Raw genomic sequence first — 22,713 nt, forward strand, 5'->3', positions numbered from 1 at the left:
CATGTGTGGCATATCAAGATGCTTATTATGCTACATATTTACAGGTGCCTTAGGCTGGCCACAATAAAAGGACACTCTGTGTTTACACACAGCACAGTGCCATAGATGTAGCATTGTTTCGAGGAAGCTTGCAATTGGCACACTAACCGCAGGAATGTCCACCAGAGCAGTTGCCTTGCATTGAATGTTCATTTCCGTCTCCAAAGGCGAATTTGGCTGTACATCCAACCGGCCTCACATCCACTGATCACGCCAGACTAGGAACTCCACAGATGTTCACCTCCAAGATCCTCTGAGACCAGCCACCCGGACAGCTGCTGCAACAATCGGTTTGCATAACCAAAGAATTTCTGCACAAACTGTCAGGAATCGTCTCAGAGAAGCTCATCTGCTGCTTGTTGCCCTCATTGGGATCTCGACCAGGCAGCAACTTGGTGTATCCGACTTGAGTGGGCAGATGCTCTCATTCGATGGTGTCCAGCACGATGGAGAGGTGTTCTCTTCATGGAGGAATCCCGGTTTTCACTGTTCAGGGCAGATGGCAGACAGCGCGTGTGACATCATGTGGTGTGAGTGGTTTGTTAGTTTCAATGTGGTGAATCGAGTGGCCCATGGTGACAGTGGACTTATGGTATGGGCAGGCGTATGTTATGGCCAACAAACAAAGGTCCATTTTATTGATGGCATTTTGAATGCACAGAGACACCCTATTATTGTGACCATCACTTCATGTTGCAGCATGATAATGCATGTTGCAAGGATCTGTGCACAATTCCTGGAAGCTGAAAACATCCTAGTTCTTGCATGGCCAACATACTCACTAGACATGTCACCCATTGAGCACCAACAACCTGATCAAACAGTTTTATTGTGTCCAGCCTGCTGTCTAATTGGCATCTTGACCTCACCTTTGAAGTAAAATGGATTTGGGAACAACATTTGAGAGAAATGGGTCTTTATAAATTAGACAATGTTTCATGTCTTGGAAATCAACGCATGAAAAACAATCCTGTTGCATTAAGATTTTTGTTCAGTATAACTAGTATGTTCAACAGTCCACTGACTAGAACTTGGTCCTCAACATGTTTCCCACAGAGGGTTTGCAAACGAATAATTTTTTATTCTTAACACAGCTATGCTCTGAGAGTCAAATAATAAAGCTGACATGCCACTTGCTTCTGATGCCATGCAGTGACAAAACTCGCATCCCCTCTATACTATACGAAAACCTGTCTCAGAATGCATACAATTATGCAATGAACACATGATACATTAAGTTACCGTCACCTGCTATAGATGTGAGGTGAGTGACCCAGACCTTTAGAAACTGCAAAGACTGCAGAAGCCGAGTTAACTTTCCCTCATAGAGACGCTAAACACTTTTATGTAAACTGTTTCACAAAGCTGACACATTCAGAGAGCATCAAACCACAGTGTCAAAGTCAAGGCTAAAACAGCCAGTGCGGGTAAATCCTAACACGTCCAGGCTGAACCTCAAAGGAGTTCATGGGAAAAAGTGACCCTTTTAAGATTCAATCCATTCATTTTTTCTTTATCAACAGTTTTGGTGAAATGCGTCTGGGAACATCAAATGCAAATCCAAAAACTGATCTTTAATCATCCTTTCAACAAATCTGCAAACATCACTCATCATCATATTATTTCATCCTAGTCATATCATTTAGCAAAAACCTGAAATGAATATTAGATCTTGAACAAAAACTCTTTGGACAAATTTAGGCTGTCGTCATAATGGCATCATTGTTACCACGACGATACCAAAGTTAATCCTGTAATCAAGTTTAATGATTCGACGCCGTTTAATGCAGATCTGGCTGACAATGCAGGAACTTGACAAACACATTACAAAAACAAGATATTAACAATATAATAAGTCAGGGACACATATTAAATATCCAATGGTTTCTCTCTTATGGCGCCTGATTTGAAAGACATTCACTCTGCTAACACCTGAACACCTGAAATAACGATGTTCACCATGTTTAGGAAAAAAATACTGTTCACTCTTACAAAACACAGTGTCAAATAACAAATACAATAAATACAAAGCGTCTTTGTACTTTCTTCATAGGAAAGCGTTTGTTTATTTAAAATCACTTGCATCGCATGATTAAAGGACATTTTCATTGAGGACTAGGTGAGAAAAGGCAACACAACCTGTAGATGACCCAGCTCTATGTACAGGAAGTTAATGGCTTTATTCATGTGAATCTGAAATCGACAGTAGTTACCAGCACAGAGATGAAGAAATTATCCTTTATTTGTACACCTGAGCCTTGCACCATGTAACACTGAGATGTCCAACAACTTTCTCTGACTGTACTCCACTGAATGATGAACCTCTAATTCTTTCTGTCAAATCCAAAACATTACTACAAAGCTTGACATCCTGAGACAATCACTCCTGTCTTTTCATACTAATAATGGGACACTGATGTTGCTTCATACATGTACCGGTATGTGTTGTATGTAGTGTTTGATGTTCTATCTTGATGCACTAATCAATAAATTCACAAACCTGTGAGAACAGCACTTTAATGCCCATAAGCCAATTTTTTTGTAAAAAGGAAATGTTTGCATTTTCGCTAGACAGTTTAATTTTGTTTGCAAGACTAATTGAAAGCTGGGAAATATGGACAAACTTGTCTTCCTTGATTATTTATTCTCTATGTACAAGACTTACAAAGACCATTTAAAGTTATCTGGACATTAAGACCAGGATCTCCACTACATTCAAATACATTTTTACATGCTACCCTTAAGCCCATACACAAATGCACTTTAGTCTGAGCTGTGGACACCTTGGATCAACGACTCCCCATACTTTGTTCGGAAAACAACAACTTGGCAACTTGTTTGCCTCCAGTGAGCTACTCATGGGTCAGGTGTAGTCTTATGTGGCAACATAAGGAGCACACAGATGAATGCGCATCAATGTCCACAGAGACAGGACATGTGGCCGACAGACACGAGTGCAGACAGGAGCTTTTGCCCCATCTGCTTTGCTACTGTGAATCATTCTCAGAGTCAAATGAAACTGGAGGCTGCTGAGAGCTTCACCATGTCATGCATCTTATCCATCTCAGGGTTTTAGCAGCGATCATCCTCATCCGTGTCACTTAGCAGCTCAGTAGCACTGGCAGGACAAGTCTGTCCCAAGTGCTTCCTAAAATGGCCGTTTGGGACCTGCCATGAGTGTCTGAGTTGTGGGGCTGAGCTTATTGCATTGGCCCGGTCCAAGCTAGAAGCTACTGCAGTCTCAAAGGTGAGGGTGTCCGTCCCCTGCGCTGCCTCACCCGTGATGGGGTCCTGGTGCCGTGAGAGATAGGGCTCGGAAATGTAGCGGTGAGGAGGAGATGGGTGACTCGGTCCAGAAACATGACCCTCGCATGGTTTCAGTGCTGCGGTCTCTTTTTGCACTGAAGGGTCTGTAGTGGCATCCTGAGGTTGGCTTGGTCCCTCAGAGGTGGGTGCTGGTGTGGGGGAGGGTGTAGGCCTACACACCAAAGGGGAATAGTTGATGTATGGCCGTGGGCGAGAGGGAGTCTGGGGCAGCTGTCGCCGGTTTCGTGGAGTACTGGACACTGAGGCAGAGTGGGCAGGGCTGCCTGAGGGGTTCACCTACAGTCACAAAAGTTAGTGTCTATGAATGTAACAGTCAACAGTCATTAGATAAGTGACAATATATGCAAACCTGTCTCTGTGAGGTGATGGTCCGACCTTCACTGGGTGAGCGAGACAGTGGGGCCTCACTCGAAGGGTCTCGGCTGCGCTCTTCAGAGTTACATCGAGAAACATCAGGAGACAGTAGGTGTCGCCGCTCCCTAGATCGGCCCCTCTCATGACTAATGGCTTCTTTGTGGTTGATTCTAGGTCCTAAGAAAAACACAGTTTGCAATAACTTCATCAATTAAAATGATGCGGTATATCGGCAATATTAGATATTTTTAGACCTCTGTAACTTCTTTGGCGTGGCATGTACGTGTTGTCGGGACTAACTCTCTCCAGAGAGTGCTGTTCTTGCCACAGACCATTTACACACTGATCACCAATAGTGGAAAAGGAGCGCTTCATCATCTTACTGTCTGCAGATACACCAGCCTGCTGACACAAAACACAATATCAGAACTATACTATGCAACAGTAGGTTTCACGTGGATGTCCTTTGGTAGTACTACCTGTGGCTCCACAGCCAGCCTTGGCATGGATGACGCTCTAATGGAGGCTGTGCGCTGAGGTGATCTCATAACAGTTGGGTCCTGTTTGGCCTGTTGCATCTCTGTGCTGTATTCCACAACATCAGGAACCTACAAGTGAAATGGACCGGAAGTAACAGTTGCTTCAACACAGTCAACAGTTATTTTGTCCGTTGTCTGGATGTGTGAACTTTACCAGTGTGTGTAAATGGCGGTGGTGATAGTTCAGGTATGGATAGGGGTGATAAGAAGAGTGGTGCTCCTCCTCTTCTTCCTCTTTCTTCAGCTCTCTGGAGCAGGAAAGTGGCTGCAGGAACATCTCTTGTGGAGAGACAGGACTGAGGGCCACAAAGCCTCCTCTGGTGCTGAGGGAAAAGAAAACAGCCCAGATAATGATGATGCAAAACATGATATTATAGCTTTACAATATATGACACTGCATTACAAATGTATCCATTCATATTTACAGAGCAGATCCCGCGCTGTGATGCATGAACGAGAGGGACCTGGCGTTGCATAGGATTTCTTGAGGGAGAGAGGAGGCATCCATGCGCTGGAACATTGGAGCATGTTTCTGCAGAGACAAAGAAAAAAAGATTTCACAAAGTAACATTCAACAAATGATGACTGAAGGTGTAAGTCAAGCATTATACAAAAAAAACAACAACTGAACCTGCTCCTCAAGCTGCTGCCGAAGCTTCTTGGCTTTGTTTTGCTTGTAGTAGTCCATTATCATCATAGCAGCGTAAATCTTTCCGATTGTCATGGCACTGGCTAGAAAAGGCAAGAGCAGTTTTAAATGGATTTGTAAAGTATTCCTATTTAGTTCTAAAGACACTCATGAACGGGCAGTCACCTCTGTGAATGGGAACAAGTAGATCCACTGTTTTCTGTGACAAATGAGGCCAGATGACACCAATCTCTTTTTGGAGGTCCTGGTCCATCTGATTTCGATCCTCACCACCTGAAAATACACACCAAACAATGAACTAGGTGTAAGTTCAGTCCAAAAACAACAAATGACTGCAGCTGTCCCACCTCGGGCAATCTTGATCTCCAGTGCAGTGCGGATGAGAGCCATGAGTGTGGAGGTGAAGTGAACGGTCATGTCCTCATCCACCGGCATGTTCATCAGGACTAACCTCTGCAACACACACGCCAGAATGGGATCTTAATACCAGCATCAAACAGTAGAGATTAGATAAATACATATAATAATCTAGTTTCTGTGTAAAAAAACAAAACAAAAAGAACGTTTTTTGATGCCTATTTAAAACAAAACAATTAGAAGTCACACAGCCCGTTGAGCAGAAAGAGAATGTAAACATCCACGATGGAGCATGCTTGCAAACTGACAGACTCACAAATGGGAACAGTGAATAAATAAAACGTGGTGGCACGTGCTTAGAGAAATTACTAACTCAAGACAAATCTGAACATGTAATAATTAGCTATTCTACTTTTTGTTGCATGAACACCAACACAGGAAATTGCGTTTATGTTGTGCCAAAAAGCAAAGCAAAACAAGTCAAACCACTGCTGTAGCATTTGTGAAAGACTTAGAAGTGTGAGCATGTAAAATTCACTGCTCAGTAGAATGTATTTTATCTTTTGTTGTAAGTTTGCAAAAAATCAATGATGCATTGTCCTCAGAAAAGAAGCGCCACTCATCAGGACTACCTTATATGCCACCTTGGAGGGGCATTTCTTGCCCAGGCCTAGAGGTGGTGACATGTTGGTCAACATCTCATACATGTCAGTGTAATGGATACGACCACTGGGGGAGCCACCGAGCCATGAAGATGAGGAAAAGTAGAGGGAAGTGTGCCAGAATTTAAGGGGAATAATGAAGGGAAAAGGTATGAGAGGCAGGGGAATCACACAGGACGGGGAGGTAGAAAGAGGAACACAGTTATTTATTTCAATGCAGACGAAGGAGAGTAGGGTTAAAAAACAGGCAGTATCTTTCTATGCTTTGGACATGGCATAGAAATCAGGAATGAAAGATCCTTTGACAAAACAAGCAAAGAACTGACAGACTCTCTGTTTAACCATTTGTTTCTGAGTGAGTTTGTTCTTGTTTAGTCTGTTTTTTTTTTTACTGAGAGAAGGGTCTATGATCAGTTCAAATCCCTCAGGAAAAAAAGTAATCCACCGTTCTCACCACAATTGTATAAAATAAACCAACATTCTCTTTTTCTTTTGACAGCTCTGTGTCAGTATGGGTCATAATGCACCTGCTCTAAAACTTGAGAGTCTTCGTTCTTTGACTCGGGCCTGACCAACAGACTCCAGGACCAAACAGGGCAGTGAGGGTGCGTGAAATCAAGGACAAGGACAGATCAGGAAGGATCCCACATGAAAAGGAGGAGAGGAGGGCCTTGGTTGCATGTGGAGAAACCAAACCTTGCATGCCACCCTGTGGGGGCAGTTCTTTCCAAAGCCCAGAGGAGGCGAGATAGTGCGTACAACTTTGTACATCTCCTTATAGTGGATCCTTCCACTGGAAAGAACATACACGGCTTTAGTTTGTGCAGTGGCATACAGTACTTAGTCGTAGTGTATGTCGAGTGTAATGTACGTTTACTCTCTGCCTGCTTCAATTCTCCCAAACATTTGTATATAAGACAATTTTCATGAGGCGTGAAGTAGAGATCATCGTCTTAAGCCTTTGCTTAAGAGTTGATGTCTAATTTGTTGGGCATTCCAGGACTAATGTATAAAGACATGTAAAATGCAACATTTTGCATCTCTTCTGTTTATTAATAGAATAGAAGAGATTGTTACAATCTCTTATGTACAGAAAAACCTTTTGTATTGCTCAAATCACATCATATTTCAGAGGATAAGTTAAGTCACTGACCAGGCTGCACGATCATACTCTCCCCAGATTCGAACAAACTCGTCCAGGTGGTGCGGCCCCAGGATGGAGGAGTCTCTCGTCAAGTACTCAAAGTTATCCATGATCACTGCCACAAACAGGTTCAACATCTACAGAAAAGACACAAGATTTGCCTAACTATGGGAGTAACATTTGTTATTTAAGCAAGTTTGAACTCGTGTTTTCTTACCAAAAACGAGCTAAAGAAGATGAAAGAAACAAAGTAGAAATAGGCAAAGTCAGAGCCACAGCCCCTATCCAGGTCAGACATTGGGGGCAGAGAGGGGTCCACCTCACACAGCTGACCGGACAGACAGGACAGCATGATCTCCTGCCATGACTCCCCTGTTGCACTCCTGCAACACAATTTTATCACATATACTTGCACTTTCATTCCATTCTGCTATGGACCACTAAACTAAATGTATATGTAAAATCGTATACTTTTCTAGTGGTACAAATTCTACATAATGGCACATTAAAGATAGAAAGTGAATTCAACATATTACAATATAAGTAAAGGGACATTAATACTTCCTGAACCCACTGTAATTACAGATTTTCAGTTTCGTACCTGAAGAGCAGCATCAGGGCACTTGAGAACGTATTAAAATTGTTGTGCATATTGATGTGTGTCTTTTCATTTAGCTTTATGTTGCCAAACACCTGTTAATTACACAAGAGAAACTTAATGAAAGCCAACTAAGCTTAGGGGGCAGCATCTCATCTCAGTGCATTCTCACCTGCATGCCGATGATAGCGTAGATGAAGAAGAGCATCGCGATGAGCAGACACACATAGGGCAGAGCCTTGAATGACTGCACAAAGGTCCAGAGCAGAATACGAATGGTGTAGCCCTGTCTCAACAGTTTGATGAGACGAGCCGCTCGAAATAGCTTCAGAAAACTCATGTTGAGCGAGTCCTCAAACTGTAAAATGGGGGGAAGTGTCATTCAGCACAATTTAGTAATAATAATGTCCACAAGTAATAAAACTAACATGATTATTCAGGGACCATCAGATTTTAATTCATGTTAGTTAGTGTTATACATGTTGATTATATGAATATTTTGTCATAGTTTTAGTCTTTACGAATTTATTTATTATTATTACTTGAGTGCTAATTAACTAAAACAGACATAAACTGTGAGTGCTTTATGTTTGATATTTTTTACCTGAAAGTCTATGATGATCTCAGTGATGCTGCCCAGGACTGTAATGAAGTCAAAGATGTTCCACGTATCTTTGAAGTAGTTCTATGAAAGCACAGGGCACAATTTTAGCCATTTTAAAACTTGAACAAATGACTCTGTTTGTGCATTGATCCTTGTGTCTCACCAAAAAACCAAAGGCCAGGATCTTGAGCACACACTCCACAGAGAAGAGCACAGTGAAGGCAGTGTTCAGGTGCTTGAGTACTGCCTCATATGTTGGTGGGGCTGAGTAATACTGAAATATCAAGTGCAAATGTTATGTAACTCTGTTAGGTGAATAGTTCAACCTAACCCCCCCTCCTGCTGCTACAATTGAATTACCTTACCAAAAAAATGTTTTTTTTGTTGTTGTAATAGATGCTTAATTAGTATCTGCTGTTGTATCTACAGGTCTACAGAGGTATGATCGGCAATCCAAGAAGTCCATGTCAACAATTTTAGTTCAGAAAAGTTCCGGCGGCCATTTTGAATACCAATGTAGCATTATGCAATACTACAACATGTACAACATGTAACAATATCTCTATGAAAATGAAATGAAAATGAAAGACAACTGATTGACAGTGGCATTTTTATGGACTCGTAATCATTGCTCAAGAAGATAACAGTTAAAACAGTCCCAGAGACACACGTTTATGTGATAAACCCAGCATGTGGCACAAACGTAGCAGCACTGTCTGTCGAGCTACAGCAGGATTCTAAGCAGGACTCTGATGACAAGACAATGACAAGGACAAGGGAAACACAGGGGTATAAACACAGGAGGAAACAGGGCAAAGGTGAAACACATCAGGGCGGGGCAGGTATGTAGCGAAGGAAGTAAAACACAAAATCACAATGACCAAAAAGAGTAAAAAAAAACACTAAGAAGAGATAAACACAAAACAAACCAAAACAGGGTAACAAAAGGGTGAATCGTGACATTTATATCCTGAGATTTTGTAACATGTTGTAGTACTGCATAATTCTACTTCGGTATTCAAAATGGCCACCATAACAACAAAAGTGACATGACTGAAAGGCATGAACAACATAAAAGAATAAAGCTAACAAAAGTTGATTTAGCATGATGTGGACTCTTTGCAAATGAAGAGATTGGTCTTTCCTGTCCTGAACGCCTGCAGACGTAATCGCACTCTGTGAAACCGGTGTGAACCTCGATGTCTGCAGCTTGATGGAAGATTCCGCCAGACCCATAAATAGCGCCTCAGTCTGCGCACCTTTCATCTGGCGCACTATAAACGGAGCCATTCCTCTGGGGGCGGCAGCTCCAGTTAATGAGGTCATGTTAAATAGCAGCCCCTGGACATTATAGATCAATATTTAATAGAGGCTGAGTCACCTTGCGTAGGGATGTCTGTGTGAGCGCCTGACTGACTGATCAAGTGAGTGAGAAAAGGCCACTGGAAATTTACGGTGATGAGCGAGGGCAGGAAAAATGTGGTCTCACGGGGAGAACAGAGAAAGCAAACATAAGGCTCAGACATGTTAGACCCTGCACATGCATGTTTATTGTCGAGAGTGACGCCTCCTCTGCTATTTTAAACCCACTGTGTTAACACTCAGAGCAAAGCAGATGATGAAATGAAGTTGGAGGTGCACTTTTTCCACATGTCAGGAGAAAGACTCAATGTAAGGCTGTCTACACGAGGGAAAGAATAATGCAATGTAAAGCATCTTTGAGTGTCCAGAAATATTATAAATAAAAATTATCATGGAATCTGATCAAATCTATGGTCAATCTCAATTATTGTTATGGTGTGGTGCCGTCTGTATCTATTCAATCGACAGGTGAACAGCCTCCTGTTGCCGTAGTAACTCATTATTTAGTATTAAGTTGGAACTTGGCTATTTTAGGGAAAATGGTCCTGGAGTAAAACACAGTCATTGTTTATGCTGAGATTTAAATGGAAACATTTATCTCATGGACCATACCAGTAAAAAGCCTTATATACAGTGGGGAAAAATAGTATTTGGCCAAAATCCAATACAATGTCTATGTGAAACTGACCAAATACTTTTTTTCCCCACTGTATGTCTGTTTGTTTGTTGTTAACAAATTAAAGTTAAAGACCCTGTAGCTGATTTTAAAATTACAAGACAAAAGGAAGCCACCGATTTAAAATGTTAGTAGTGATTCTTACTTTCCTAACATGTCACCTCCCAATTCTTCATGGGGACAAATTTATAGCACATTTCACGACTGACAGGGTCACTTTTCCGGTCACTGTCACAGAAATTAAACTGATACAAATGCTTTATAATTAGATACACAGTTTTTTCCCCCACAAAGGTCAAAATCCAGTATAGTGCCTTCAAGACTGCACATGAAAATACTTTTTCAACCTCAGCGTCGTGAGTTTGTGTCCCAGCTCTCCCCACTCTTCATGCCCTTTCACCCTGAGCTGTCCTGTCTAATGAAGCCAACAAGCCGAAAACGAATGATCAACAGAGTTCGGGATTGTGATGTCATTGCAGTGGACTTGTTTACTTTAAGTCACATTAAAACATGCTAGTGGAGTTGTTCCTCTTTTCACCACTTTCTATACTATTTGGATTTAATGTCCATTGATAACATTTGCAAGTACCCACAAACATGGCGGATTTCCATGGTAACAGTGAATTCATAACATCTTATTCAAGCCTTATCGCTCAGCCCTTTGGATGAGTTTTGGTCGTATCATTATATAAGCACTGGGTAATAATTTAATATGAATTCTTAATTGCTATGGCAACAGTCCTCATTTATACCCATGAAAAGGCGACAAAATGACACTAATGCCTTACCTTCATCATGAGGACAATGGTGTTGAGAGCAATCATAGTCAGGACAGTGTACTCAAAAGACGGCGAAACCACAAAATGCCAAAGCCGGTACTGGAAAGTGTGACGATTCTGGGGCATGTAGCGGGTCAGGGGTTTGGCGCCGGTGGCAAAGTCAATACACGCTCTCTGTAGAAAGAGCATAACAGCAATCATAATTAATCCACACAATATACAGGTAATGTTTGCTGTGACGTGGCTTATTTTTGTTTGGATTTTAAGTTTGTTATGTTATTTACAGTTAGTTTCGTCCAAAGAAAGAATGTTCTTACTTCGTTTTTTTCCAGGGTGCACTCCTCCATCATCTTATCGCCCTGCTCCTGGAAGGTGATGATGATGAGAGCCACAAAGATGTTAACGAAGAAGAACGGAAAGACCACAAAGTAGATGACGTAGAAGATGGACATTTCCATTCTGTTGCCTGGACTCGGACCCCTGTCTTCCTCCGTCACGTCCACTGAGTGCTGCAGGACCCTGGAGAGAGGAGTTGTGAATTTAAAATCACTTTACTATCTACAATAACAACCCAGTTCAGTGTACACTATTCAACTATGAATTAATGAATAGTTTATTGAGATCAACCCAACGCAACCAATACAGGAACTATTTTAACATTATGCTCTCCATTTATTTTTTTTCGGCCGAAATGAGTTTCCTTCGCAGGGTGGCTGGGCGCACCCTCCGAGATCGGGTGAGGAGCTCAGCTACCCGGGAGGAGCTCGGAGTAGAGTCGCTGCTCCTCCACGTCGAAAGGAGCCAGCTGAGGTGGCTCGGGCATCTGTTTCGGATGCCTCCTGGTCGCCTCCCGCGGGAGGTGTTCCAGGCATGTCCTAGTGGGACAAGGCCTCGTGGAAGACCCAGGACACGGTGGTGGGACTATGTCTCCGAGCTGGCCTGGTGTCGCCTCGGGGTCCCCCCAGAACAGCTGGAGGAAGTGTGTGTGGATCGGGAAGTTTGGGCATCTCTGCTGAGACTGCTGCCCCCGCGACCCGGCCCCGGATAAAGCGGAAGAAAATGGATGGATGGATGGATGGCTCTCCATTTATATGGCTTAATTCAAAGGCACACGGCGTATCAGTCAAGGTTCAAGTTTACTATTATCATAATGTGTTAAGTATAAAGTACCAAAAGCAATGAAAAAGGTTTTGCCCGGGCTTTCTCTCTGCTGAATAAAAAGGATTAATTTACATTTGGAGTCTACTGCTAACAGATAACATGCTCGTAATGACCAGCTAGACACAGAAAATGCTATATTTGCAGTGGGTAATCAAAGCATGGATTTGGATGGGAACCAGTATAGTATCTAATGGTGCATTCCAGGCAACTGGTAACTGGTAAATTTCCAACCTCCCACTTGGAAAAATGCCTTGGAACGGCGCTCAAAGTGGTAATTACAACTTGTAAACTCGGAGACCTCCAGACTGCTACGAGTTCGTATGCGAGATGAAGACAGTAATGGCGGCCCCCAGTGGGTGGAGGAGCAGCTAATGATAAAACATAACGTTATGTTGCACGGTTTTAATTATATCTGGTTTGGAGAAACGTCCATCTAATGTTTGCATTGTATGAGCTAACAGTTGCAGCATTAGCCGTGTTGTTTGCAAACGAGTTCAATGCTTTTAGTCAACATCTCTATGAAGACACCCCTCTGCCAGTAAAATTACAGTAAAATCTTAGGAGAGCCGTTCACAGCAAACACACGTTTGTTATTTTTTAGGCATTTGGCAAGAATTAAATATCTGTAGTAAAATAAATACTTGTAGATTGTTCTGTTTATTGGGTGAAATGTTACGCGATGTTACATGGCTGACACTAAGACACATTCCATTTGCAGTGCACATTTTGAAAATTCCCAGGAGCTTTGCCAATTGAGCGAAGACTGCATTATGAACTGTTAAACTAAAGCAAGAATCAAATGCATTTCAGAACATGTTTGTAGACGTCTTTTTAAAAACAGAGTTAGTCGGTTTTATACACAATACAACCCTTAAGGAGACTATTTTTTCGTGGTTTGCAACACACTTTGATTTGACTTACTGAGGCCATCCTTCTCCAGTGGAAACAGTGAAGAGAGTGAGCAGACCGGAGATTACGTTGTCGTAGTGAAAATCATGTCTTCTCCAGTCTCTCTCCTTCACCTCTTTCTTATCTTTTCCATAGTCAATATAGTAGCCCCTTGATGAAGGAAAAGACAGGGAAAAGATGACGTGAATAAAGTAGCGCATTACACTGGAAACTCACGATTACTCACTGGCAGTCCTTTTCCGTGGCCTTGGAGCTGTCTGTGCAGTAGAAAAACTTCCCCTTGAAAAGCTGCACAGCGATCACAGCGAAGATAAACATGAAGAGCTTGTAGACAATTAAGATGTTAAAGACATTTTTCAGGGAGGTCACCACGCAGTCAAACACCGCCTATTGGAACAAAGCGCAAGAAACATGTGTCTATTGCTATGGCGACAAAGATTTAGGCATATAATTGTTAAATGAGTAGGTTACTTTGAGTTTGGGCAGCCTCTTGATGGTCTTCAGTGGTCTGAGCACTCGCAGAACTCTCAATGACTTGATAGTTTTAATGTCGCGGCCTTTGTTATTTCTGTGGACATGAAATGATTTAAGTTGCGTTTAAGATTTGCTAAACACTAATCATCTGACAACATTAAGTTTATAGTAACAGACACTGTTCCTCTTGCCAGTTCGTACTTTGTTCCCGCGTCCAATCTCATTTGATAATGATTATGACATGATAACTAACTATACTCCTACAATCCTAGGTGTCCTAACATAGTGGTTTGCGTGCAATCCCTGGGACTTAAACTGTAAATAAAATGGTTCTGAGTTTTAAAGGAACAGGCCGTCGTTTTTCCATACTGAGATCTGTTCTTACCTTAGCTTAGGTGAGTTGATGCGTACCTGTCTGGTCTTTGTGTGTGCCCTCAGTCACGCAAGCTCAGTCACATAACCGGATTTAAATAGGGAAACTGTGGAAGAACTTGGTCGCTTCTAACTTCACCCCTGTTTGGGTCCATAGAGGAGAGGAGGAGAAGCTAAATGGTAACAACATCTTTGGTCTTTTTGCGTGACTGAGCACACACACAAAGACCAGACAGGTACGCATCAACTCGTCTAAGCTCAGGTAAGAACATATCTTAGTATAGAAAAACGACAGCCTGTTCCTTTAACTTTTCCAAATCTGTCCTACCATGACTCCACTGCACAACTTGTCTAATCTTTACTCATTGTATGTGGTCAGCCTAGTGTCACACAATGTGAATGTGAAAAATAGTGTGATCTTTACCCCATCACATTTCTGTAGGTCAGCAAGAAGAAGAGACAGAAACAAAACAAAAATCTGTAAGTAACAATATTAAGTGTTACAAAAAAAGATACATTTTGAGCAGAATTAAGACTAACGTGAGCGCGAAAGCCACCAGCGCTCCAAACACCACAATAAAGTCCAAAATGTTCCACAGGTCTCTGAAGTAGGAGCCGTCGTGGAGGATGAGGCCCTGGTCGATCATCTGAGCACCACACAGGCAGGATAAAAACATTACACAACAATATATTGGAGGTGTCTTTAGTTAAGAATGGCTCTCAAAGCTTACCTTGATTATCATCTCAAATGTAAAAACTCCAGTGAATACATAATCAAAATATCGCAGGACCTGCAAAGTGTAGACAAGTGTTGACACCTGAGTGAGGAGCGAGACACATGACACGCTACACACTGACCTTATTCCAGTCAGATGTAGTAGCCACTGGGTCTTCAGCTGCCAGGGCGATACTGCTGGCAGCAATGACCAGCAAAATGGACATCTCAAAATACCTGAAGTTTACCACATAATGACATGCTCGACGCACCCTAAGAATGAACAGATGAGAGAGAAAGATTATATATTTACATACAACTATTGCTGCTTCAAAGTAAGTATCGTAGTAAAGTATCGACAAGACAAGGCAGACTTTTAAGTTCCATTAAAATGTCACTTGAGTACAATGGAGACAATACATTTTCAAGCAAAAAAAAAAAAAAACACATAGGTCATTGGATAGACCCCAGAAAGTGACTTTTGTTCCAGGAAATACTTTTTATTTTTATTTTTATCAAGTATAATAGTTTAACTTCTTCCACAAAAAGTTACACACGCAGGCTCAGACATTTTAGCATCTACTGGCATTTTTTGACTCAAATTCAACAATAATAACGACACTACTAAAAATGTTCAATATGTGGAAAAAGAATGTGGATAGGAGTGCTAGTTTTAAAGAAATATGCCTTTTTTGAAATATGTGTCGTATTGAAACAAACACACTAGGGGACCATTTCCACACACAGCATTTTCAGATTATATTTTACGAACATAAAAAGCAAAATGCTCCAGATAAGTTTCAAACATTCTTTTATTTTCTGTGATTTGGGGGTTTAAAAGCATCAGAAGCAAGATAAAGTGTATCTTGTCATGTGGACGAAAGCTTGACTGTAGTCTTGCCTGTCTTGTAATTCATCCAATACAAGACCTTCTAATGCAGTGGTTCCCAACCTTTTTTCTTAAAGCCCCTCCTGCGCATGCTGCAGCCAGGCCGCGCCCCTTCAGTCCATTTAATTTGTGCAAATGTATGACCTGACCCTCTGACCAGACAAAGAAGAAGATCTTTACATGAGCCAATTTTACATTCACTCCATACTGGTGGTAAACTACGTTTGTAGCTTCAGTTTCCCCTGGGGGAGACTGACAGAAGCGCTGTCGCAACTGCACACGTCTGCGCCAACGGTCCCTCTGACCACCACCATACATTCACTCACACACATCATTCATCTTGGCCTATTGTACATGTTTTTAGTGGTAGGGGAAACAGGAGTACCCTGAGGAAACCTACGCAGACACGGGGAGAACATGCAAACTCCACACAGAAAGGCCCCGTCCAGGTGGGAATCAAACCCAGACGTTTTAGCTGTGAAGCGAGAGCACTAACTGCTGCGCTACCGTGCCGCTGGCTCACATTAAACCTTAGCAAATGTGTTGCATCCTGTTCCAACTTTGGAAATTCTTTCCTCTGGCACAAATTTCACGATGTGTGAAAAAACTTACGGGTTTTCTGGTTTGAAGATGAACATGCTGTCAGGGACGACGGTGTTGACTGGCTTTGTCTCCTCAGCCTCCTCATTCTCCGACTTACAGACTTCAGGATCCTTGTTTTTGACTAAGAACAAGGTAAATAATGAGTTTTTAAAGTTTTTGAAATTATAAGCTTACTCACGACTAGTTTGTACATGAACAATCTCAAAATCACACATTATGTACTGCTCCCGTGCCACTTTAAATGAATTGCTGCACTGGCTTTGATTAGGCGACTTACAGCCTTACTTTCAAAGAAGACTCCGACTCTCGAAAGTAAAAACAAATTGAGCCCAGTGGTGATAAACTAAGGCAGTGAGCTATGGGAACAGGCAACACAAAGGCACGATTCACTGACTCTAAACCAGGAGTAATAGATAAGAAATGAAGCATGACTCTGCAAGTGGGAGGTGGATTTTTCATCACAAATTTATTCAGGAGCTAATTTAATGTACAAAGGGCTGCTCTTTTTTTGGTTTTAACGCCAAATAACTTCAGCAGCTGCGTTTGGTCATTGGAGAGTAGCAAAGCATCGCACTGAGCAAAACACTTGAAGACAAAAAAAAAGCTGATAACGAGAAACTGTCTTGAATATAGCGATAATGATGTTATTGCGGTATTTTTACTCCATTAAAATTTTACACAAACAGGGCTAAAGTTAAGATAATAATGAAAGCTGAACTTTAGCACATTGTCAGTTACCATGCGCTTTTGTTCAAGATTGTGTTGGCAGAAAATGTGTAAATCTCTTGCAATATGGATAGTGTCACATAATATTGCGATAACAGTAATATTGAGCAGCCCTAACTAAGAACTGCTGGGGTTTTTTATGTAATTTATAAGTCATACGATAATATATAATAAACTGGTTATGGCTGTGTGTTATTACCTGAAATAGTTGAGAGCTCCAGCGAAGCCGGGTCTTTGCAAACATCAATGATGACGCTGGAGCTGAACTGAGATTTGTCTTGGCTTAGATCTTGTTCAATGCTTTCTTTCATTTCAGGATCAGCAGGTGGAGGCGTGTCAGACAGTTGAGCTGCATCCTCCGACTTCTTGGCATCGGCACTGTCTGCGAGATCAGCGTCCACACTCTCGTCCTCGTTGACCCTGACCCAATACAGAATCAGATATTACTCTGCATGGTCATTGTTCTAAGATATATTTTTTCATCATAAGTTGAAATTAATATTTAGAAACACAAGTACAGTATTTTCTGGGGCAGATTACCAGACATGAGGCTGCCAACCACCTTGTGAATTACATAGACAAGGTGGGTGACGTGTGTTGCCCAAGGACACAAAAACAGTCTGCACCTGCAGGAGCCAGGATTCAAACCACCAACCTCTCTAGCATAGGATGACCCGCTCTACCGTCTGAGCCACTGAGCCAAAGCTTTTAAAATTAGTAATTTTATTTGAGTTGCAGCTCTATGCATGCACTTTACAGGTGAAACTCGGAAAATTAGAATATCGTTCAAAAGTTAATTTATTTCTGTAATTCAACTTAAAATGTGAAACTAATATCTGATATAGACTCATTACATGCAAAGTGACATATGCCAAGATTTTGTTTGTTGTAATTTTGATGATTATGGCTTACAGTCCATTTTCAAAAATTGAATTAGTTTTTACAAGCTTACAAGCCATCCATCCATTTACTTCCGCTTTATCCGGGGCTGGGTCGCGGGGGCAGCAGTCTTAGCAGAGATGCCCAGACTTCCCGATCCACACACACCTCCTCCAGCTGTTCTGGGGGGACCCCGAGGCGACACCAGGCCAGCTCGGAGACATAGTCCCACCAGCGTGCCCTTGGACTTCCACAAGGCCTTGTCCCAATAGGATATGCCCAGAGCAACTCCAGGGGGAGGCAACCAGGAGGCATCCGAAACAGATGCCCTGGCCACCTCAGCTGGCTCCTTTCAACGTGAAGGAGCAGCGACTCTACTCCGAGCTCCTCCCTGGTAACTGAGCTCCTCACCCAATCTCGAAGGGTGTGCCCAGCCATAAAGAAATGCCCTGTTGCTTTCTGTGGGGCAGGACGGTGTTTCAACACACTAAGGAGAGCAATTCTAACATAGGAGTGAGGCATAATGTGTGCGGCGATGCCTTGCCATAACAAACTATGCTCCCTTATTTAAAAGGATTTATGACGTAGGCCTATAAAAAAGACACGAGTCCTATGTTATGCCTAAACCTCATCAAGGGATAACACGGAGTGGATAGTTACGGGTGATGGAGGTGATTCTGTTTTTATCCGCACATTATTGGATTGGTTTAAAAAGGCCCTGAATGATAATTGTACCTGTTCTCTGTTTTGTCCACATCTGCTTCCCCTCCGTTCTCCTCTGCTCCCCCTTCACTCCTCTGCTGGTTTTCACAGCTGGTTGTGTCCTTGTTTTGGTGTCCAGGTGACACCACACTGCTTCTGTCCTCCTCTGTACGGTCACTAGGATGGGGCGACCTCCACCCCCGCATCCTTCCACGCCCCCCCATCTCAGGAGTCAATGCGTCAAAGTTGTCTGGTGGTCTGAATTTTTTTACTGGCCTGTGCTGTCTGTCACCATTTAACCTGCATCTTTCATGCGCGGTACTGTTTACTTTCCCACTCTCCGGGACAGGGTCGTTATCGGGCGGTTTTGGAACACTGAGGGCCACATCTGGGGTGCCCTGCGGTCCTGGGATTTCAGTGGAAAGGGCAGAGTCCAAAGGAGCGTCCTCTTTGCCCTTAGGAGACGCTGAGGGGTCATTTAGGCGCTTGATGCTTGATGAAGGTGTATTTTGCATCGCTTTTTGTTGCAGGGACAGTGGACGCCCAAGCTGACCCTGTGTGGGACCGTCCCGCTCTTCACTAGGGCCGCTATAAAGGACTTCTTTGCTGGACATTTGGCGGTGTCTCCGGAGCTGGCTGGTCCTCTGCTCCCATACAGACATAGTCATCCTCTTCCTCCTCTCTCGCCTGGACATGAAAGAGTGAGAGGGGTTGAGTGTGGGGCGGCCCTCCCTGATGCTGCCCTGGGCCTCCTCCAGGGCGCATGAGTAGGTTGGGCGGCTGCGGTGGATTGCTCTCTTTCTGTATAGGTACGGCCGCCTTCTCCGGCTCCCCCTATAGACAAAAAGAAACATGTCAGGTCAGTAGATACAAATGCATATATGGGTTACAACTAGCTCCATGTAATGTATGTCATTAAAGGAACTGGATGTAGTTACAATTACATTTGTGAAATAAAGGTAATGAAAAACATTATTGTGGCAGATTTTTGTTTATATTTCAACGTCAGCATGAATCCGTACTGTGTGATCTATGGCGATGTTATGTGATGGCCCAGAGGACAATAGTGACAAGCAAAAGCAATCAGTGAAAGCAGGAGCATAAATAGACTGATTTTGAGGTCGAGAAGAGCATGAACAGAATATTTTGCAAGATGAGAAGGGAGCCAGTTTAATAACATTTGAGAAATGTTTGTGAGACAGAGAAAGCTGAACAGACAGAGTTACTTACTGTAGAGTGGACTCTTGTGTGATCCGTGTTACCAATGAGCGATTTGTTGAAAACAAGACATTAGTGCTTTTGAGAGCAGAGACAAAACAGACCAGGAGACACACACCAAACGATCATTCAAGATCTCTAACACAGCATGCAACAATGCAGCCCTATCATCTGTTCTCTGACTGGTTTCAATGCTTAGAGCTAAATATTGTTTTAGAAAAATACAGAGGTTGCTTGTGAACACTACTGTGTTCAAATGGCTCTTTATACTACTACTTTATACTACTTAGGTGTGTGTCTCCATAGGACCAAGCACTTTGACAAACAAGATGGTAGTCAGACACAATAAACAACATTCATATTGTACATTCGAGCATCACATTGATAAAATGTTAGAGTACTGTTAGGCAAAGCAGATAGAGGACAGAGAGGTGAGTAGAATTATCAAACAATAATCATAGACCCTTAAAACATGAAGAGCACTTTAGGATGCAGCGCTGAACACCACTCCTCCAAGCACACATTAGCATTCTTTGGATCATGCCATTGCAGGAAAGGAGGATGCTTCAAATTATTTTACAGTCGTCATAATATTTGTGTTTTGCTATTTTGGTAGAAAATCTGAAAAGAAATCACTGTTATTTATAGTTTCTTAAAATTACATTTCAGATTTTCTTCCTGTAGAGATAGTGACCGGACGCATGCTTTCTGATGTTAAAGCATTGCAAACCTCCAACACGTTGCCTCTTATTCTTGTAAAGATGGAAGCCCACTTGGCCCATGGCATTTTACCTATCAGTGTGGACGTTTACTAGAGCTTAACCCCATTGGAAAGCCAAAGAAGGTATGATAAATACATGATGCCATGAAAGCGGAGGAATCTTCCACATCATGCAACGATCAGGCATTAGGGGTCACTCATGTGCATGCACATGCTCATCCTCTGCTGAATACAAAGCACTGTGATCAATACCTACGAAAACCTCATCACTGTGTCAATGATCCAATCAAGGGGCAGTTGTTTCATTTTAGGCAAATTCTTGTTCTTAAACAAATCTCTGTTGCACTGATGATAGTTGTTAATGTAAAACTGTCACAATTGTCTAGTCTCCAAGACAACCACATGTGGCCATCCTCAACCCCTGAAACACGTTACCATGGAGACTTAGACCATGATTTGGACCAAATTGCTGATAACAGGCTACTGGGTTCCTCGAGACATCTTCACAATGTAGTTGGGATTAAGTTTGAGCCTTGACTCTTTTGCATTTGTAATTGAAATGAAAGAAGGGTTTCAGACAGTTCCATGCATAACTTACTCTGAAGACATGAAAGAAGACAGCGGGCCCACTTCCTTTGCTTTCTGAAGAGCATGTTTTTGGTTAAAGGCAGCCTCTGCTTCTTCTTCATCCTGAACAACAGACATGGACATGTTATTCCATTTCAAGTTAAAGCTTCTGCAGAGCAAGCTTGTTTTGTATTTAAGCATGATCTTTCATTGTTTAATTCATTACCTTGGTAAGTTCCTGCGCATTCGCGAGGTTATCCACAGCAATGGCCAAAAAGACATTGAGCAGCGTGTCTAGTCACAGTAGAGTTAAGGAAAAAGGAAGTGTTCCTTTGTAGCCAATCAACGAGTTCTGATAATCAAATTAAACACATTTCCTGAAAAGTACTTTTGTGGTCATCCCGAGAGCTATGTCTATAAAATAAGAATGAGAGCCAATCATACGTAATTTACTTTAGCTTGTTGAATACTATTCAGCAGTAACTATGGGCCTTTTGCAGGTTACAATCAGTGCAGTATTGACACTTTCGTAACTCCATACTCCACATTTTAAATCAATTCAGTAGCAGCAAAATTTAGCCAATTTAGTGACATGCACTTCTGTAGTTTGGCAAATACACAGGTTATGTTCCTCAAGTGATCAGTCAAATATCACTACTCTAGCACCTCATTCATAAAGCCTCTAAAGGGGGTGAACAGGTTGGAAACAGCCCTTGACAGTGCTTTGTTTTGATAAAAAGAAAGAAAGAATACAGTTTCCAAAGAGCGTGAGCACAATGAAGTAGATGGAGGACCACATGCCGGACTTGACACCTCCTTGAGAGCGAATGCCATTGTACATCACCTCATTCCAGTCCTCTCCTGTCAGGATCTGAAAACACACTCACAAATTAGCTGCTGTACTGACATTAACGTCAGCCAAACAGCCACGGTGGCGCTGGTGCTTCACAGCTAGAAGGTCCCGAGTTCAATCCCCAGACGGACAGGGCCTTTCTGTGTGGATCACATCAGGGTGGCTAAGGCAGCTGGGTGTAGAATTGTCCCATGTAAAGCACTTTGTGACCATCTCTGGAAAAGTGCTATACAAATAAAGTGTTTGCACGTGTGGGACAACGAATGTAAATAAGCACATTGCTGTAATCTGGTGTGCCATGTACCAAACTGTTACCCCTAGATGCCATGCTATGTCCATCTTATCATTGCTGTTATTATTATTACGGCGCTGTAAGGTAAAGTATAACTAAAAATGTATTCAGTGGTACCCTACTGATATTACAAATACTTTATGAGAAAAAAAAGAAATCTGACCTGAAATACAGTCATGATGGCAGCAGGGAAAGTGTCAAAGTTAGTTGGTGTGTTGTCCTCAAAGATGAACCTGTGGAGAGAGTGGAGCAGGCTGTTTGCGGGGCCGTGTCTAGCCTTTATTGACATGGGAGCTGAAGGAAAACAGCTTTCAACTGTGAGTGTGTGAGCGTGTGTGTGTGAGTGAGACAAAGGAGGACTCTTACAGCGCTCTGTTGGCTATAATGAAAACAACTGTAAAAAAAAGAAAAAGGAAGCTTCTACTCAGCTAAGAAGTGCACATTCATCTCCCTTTTATAGAAGAGTCTGTCTGTGTCTGTTTACTTAGGCTAGTTAACGGAGCACAGCATTTTCCTTATTTTACCATCATTATCAATCATTT

The 22,713-nt window shown here is 42.3% G+C and overlaps 1 protein-coding gene across 1 annotated transcript in view; it reads right to left on the reverse strand.

Moving 5' to 3' along the window:
- Window positions 1–1,782: 1,782 nt before the first annotated feature.
- The window catches only part of cacna1ea (calcium channel, voltage-dependent, R type, alpha 1E subunit a), a 65,158-nt gene continuing 44,227 nt past the window's right edge, over window positions 1,783–22,713 (reverse strand). Inside the window, exons 18-48 of the mRNA XM_079575218.1 lie at window positions 22,335–22,404; window positions 21,780–21,897; window positions 21,253–21,320; window positions 21,058–21,149; window positions 18,554–19,354; window positions 17,139–17,359; window positions 16,223–16,334; window positions 14,865–14,994; window positions 14,738–14,797; window positions 14,547–14,653; window positions 13,632–13,728; window positions 13,387–13,547; window positions 13,173–13,310; window positions 11,408–11,609; window positions 11,100–11,264; window positions 8,437–8,547; window positions 8,274–8,354; window positions 7,842–8,027; window positions 7,673–7,764; window positions 7,289–7,454; window positions 7,081–7,208; window positions 5,898–5,994; window positions 5,256–5,361; window positions 5,074–5,181; window positions 4,891–4,991; window positions 4,685–4,791; window positions 4,414–4,582; window positions 4,200–4,328; window positions 3,975–4,125; window positions 3,716–3,897; window positions 1,783–3,642 (exon numbers count right to left, since the gene is read on the reverse strand). Of these exons, the coding sequence (XP_079431344.1) occupies window positions 3,112–3,642; window positions 3,716–3,897; window positions 3,975–4,125; window positions 4,200–4,328; window positions 4,414–4,582; window positions 4,685–4,791; window positions 4,891–4,991; window positions 5,074–5,181; window positions 5,256–5,361; window positions 5,898–5,994; window positions 7,081–7,208; window positions 7,289–7,454; window positions 7,673–7,764; window positions 7,842–8,027; window positions 8,274–8,354; window positions 8,437–8,547; window positions 11,100–11,264; window positions 11,408–11,609; window positions 13,173–13,310; window positions 13,387–13,547; window positions 13,632–13,728; window positions 14,547–14,653; window positions 14,738–14,797; window positions 14,865–14,994; window positions 16,223–16,334; window positions 17,139–17,359; window positions 18,554–19,354; window positions 21,058–21,149; window positions 21,253–21,320; window positions 21,780–21,897; window positions 22,335–22,404 (4,987 nt within the window). The 3' untranslated portion in view covers window positions 1,783–3,111. The remainder of the gene's footprint in view (window positions 3,643–3,715; window positions 3,898–3,974; window positions 4,126–4,199; window positions 4,329–4,413; window positions 4,583–4,684; window positions 4,792–4,890; window positions 4,992–5,073; window positions 5,182–5,255; window positions 5,362–5,897; window positions 5,995–7,080; window positions 7,209–7,288; window positions 7,455–7,672; window positions 7,765–7,841; window positions 8,028–8,273; window positions 8,355–8,436; window positions 8,548–11,099; window positions 11,265–11,407; window positions 11,610–13,172; window positions 13,311–13,386; window positions 13,548–13,631; window positions 13,729–14,546; window positions 14,654–14,737; window positions 14,798–14,864; window positions 14,995–16,222; window positions 16,335–17,138; window positions 17,360–18,553; window positions 19,355–21,057; window positions 21,150–21,252; window positions 21,321–21,779; window positions 21,898–22,334; window positions 22,405–22,713) is intronic.

Source organism: Gobius niger (genome assembly GCF_951799975.1).
Source record: "Gobius niger genome assembly, chromosome: 17".
Taxonomy (NCBI): Eukaryota; Metazoa; Chordata; class Actinopteri; order Gobiiformes; family Gobiidae; genus Gobius; species Gobius niger.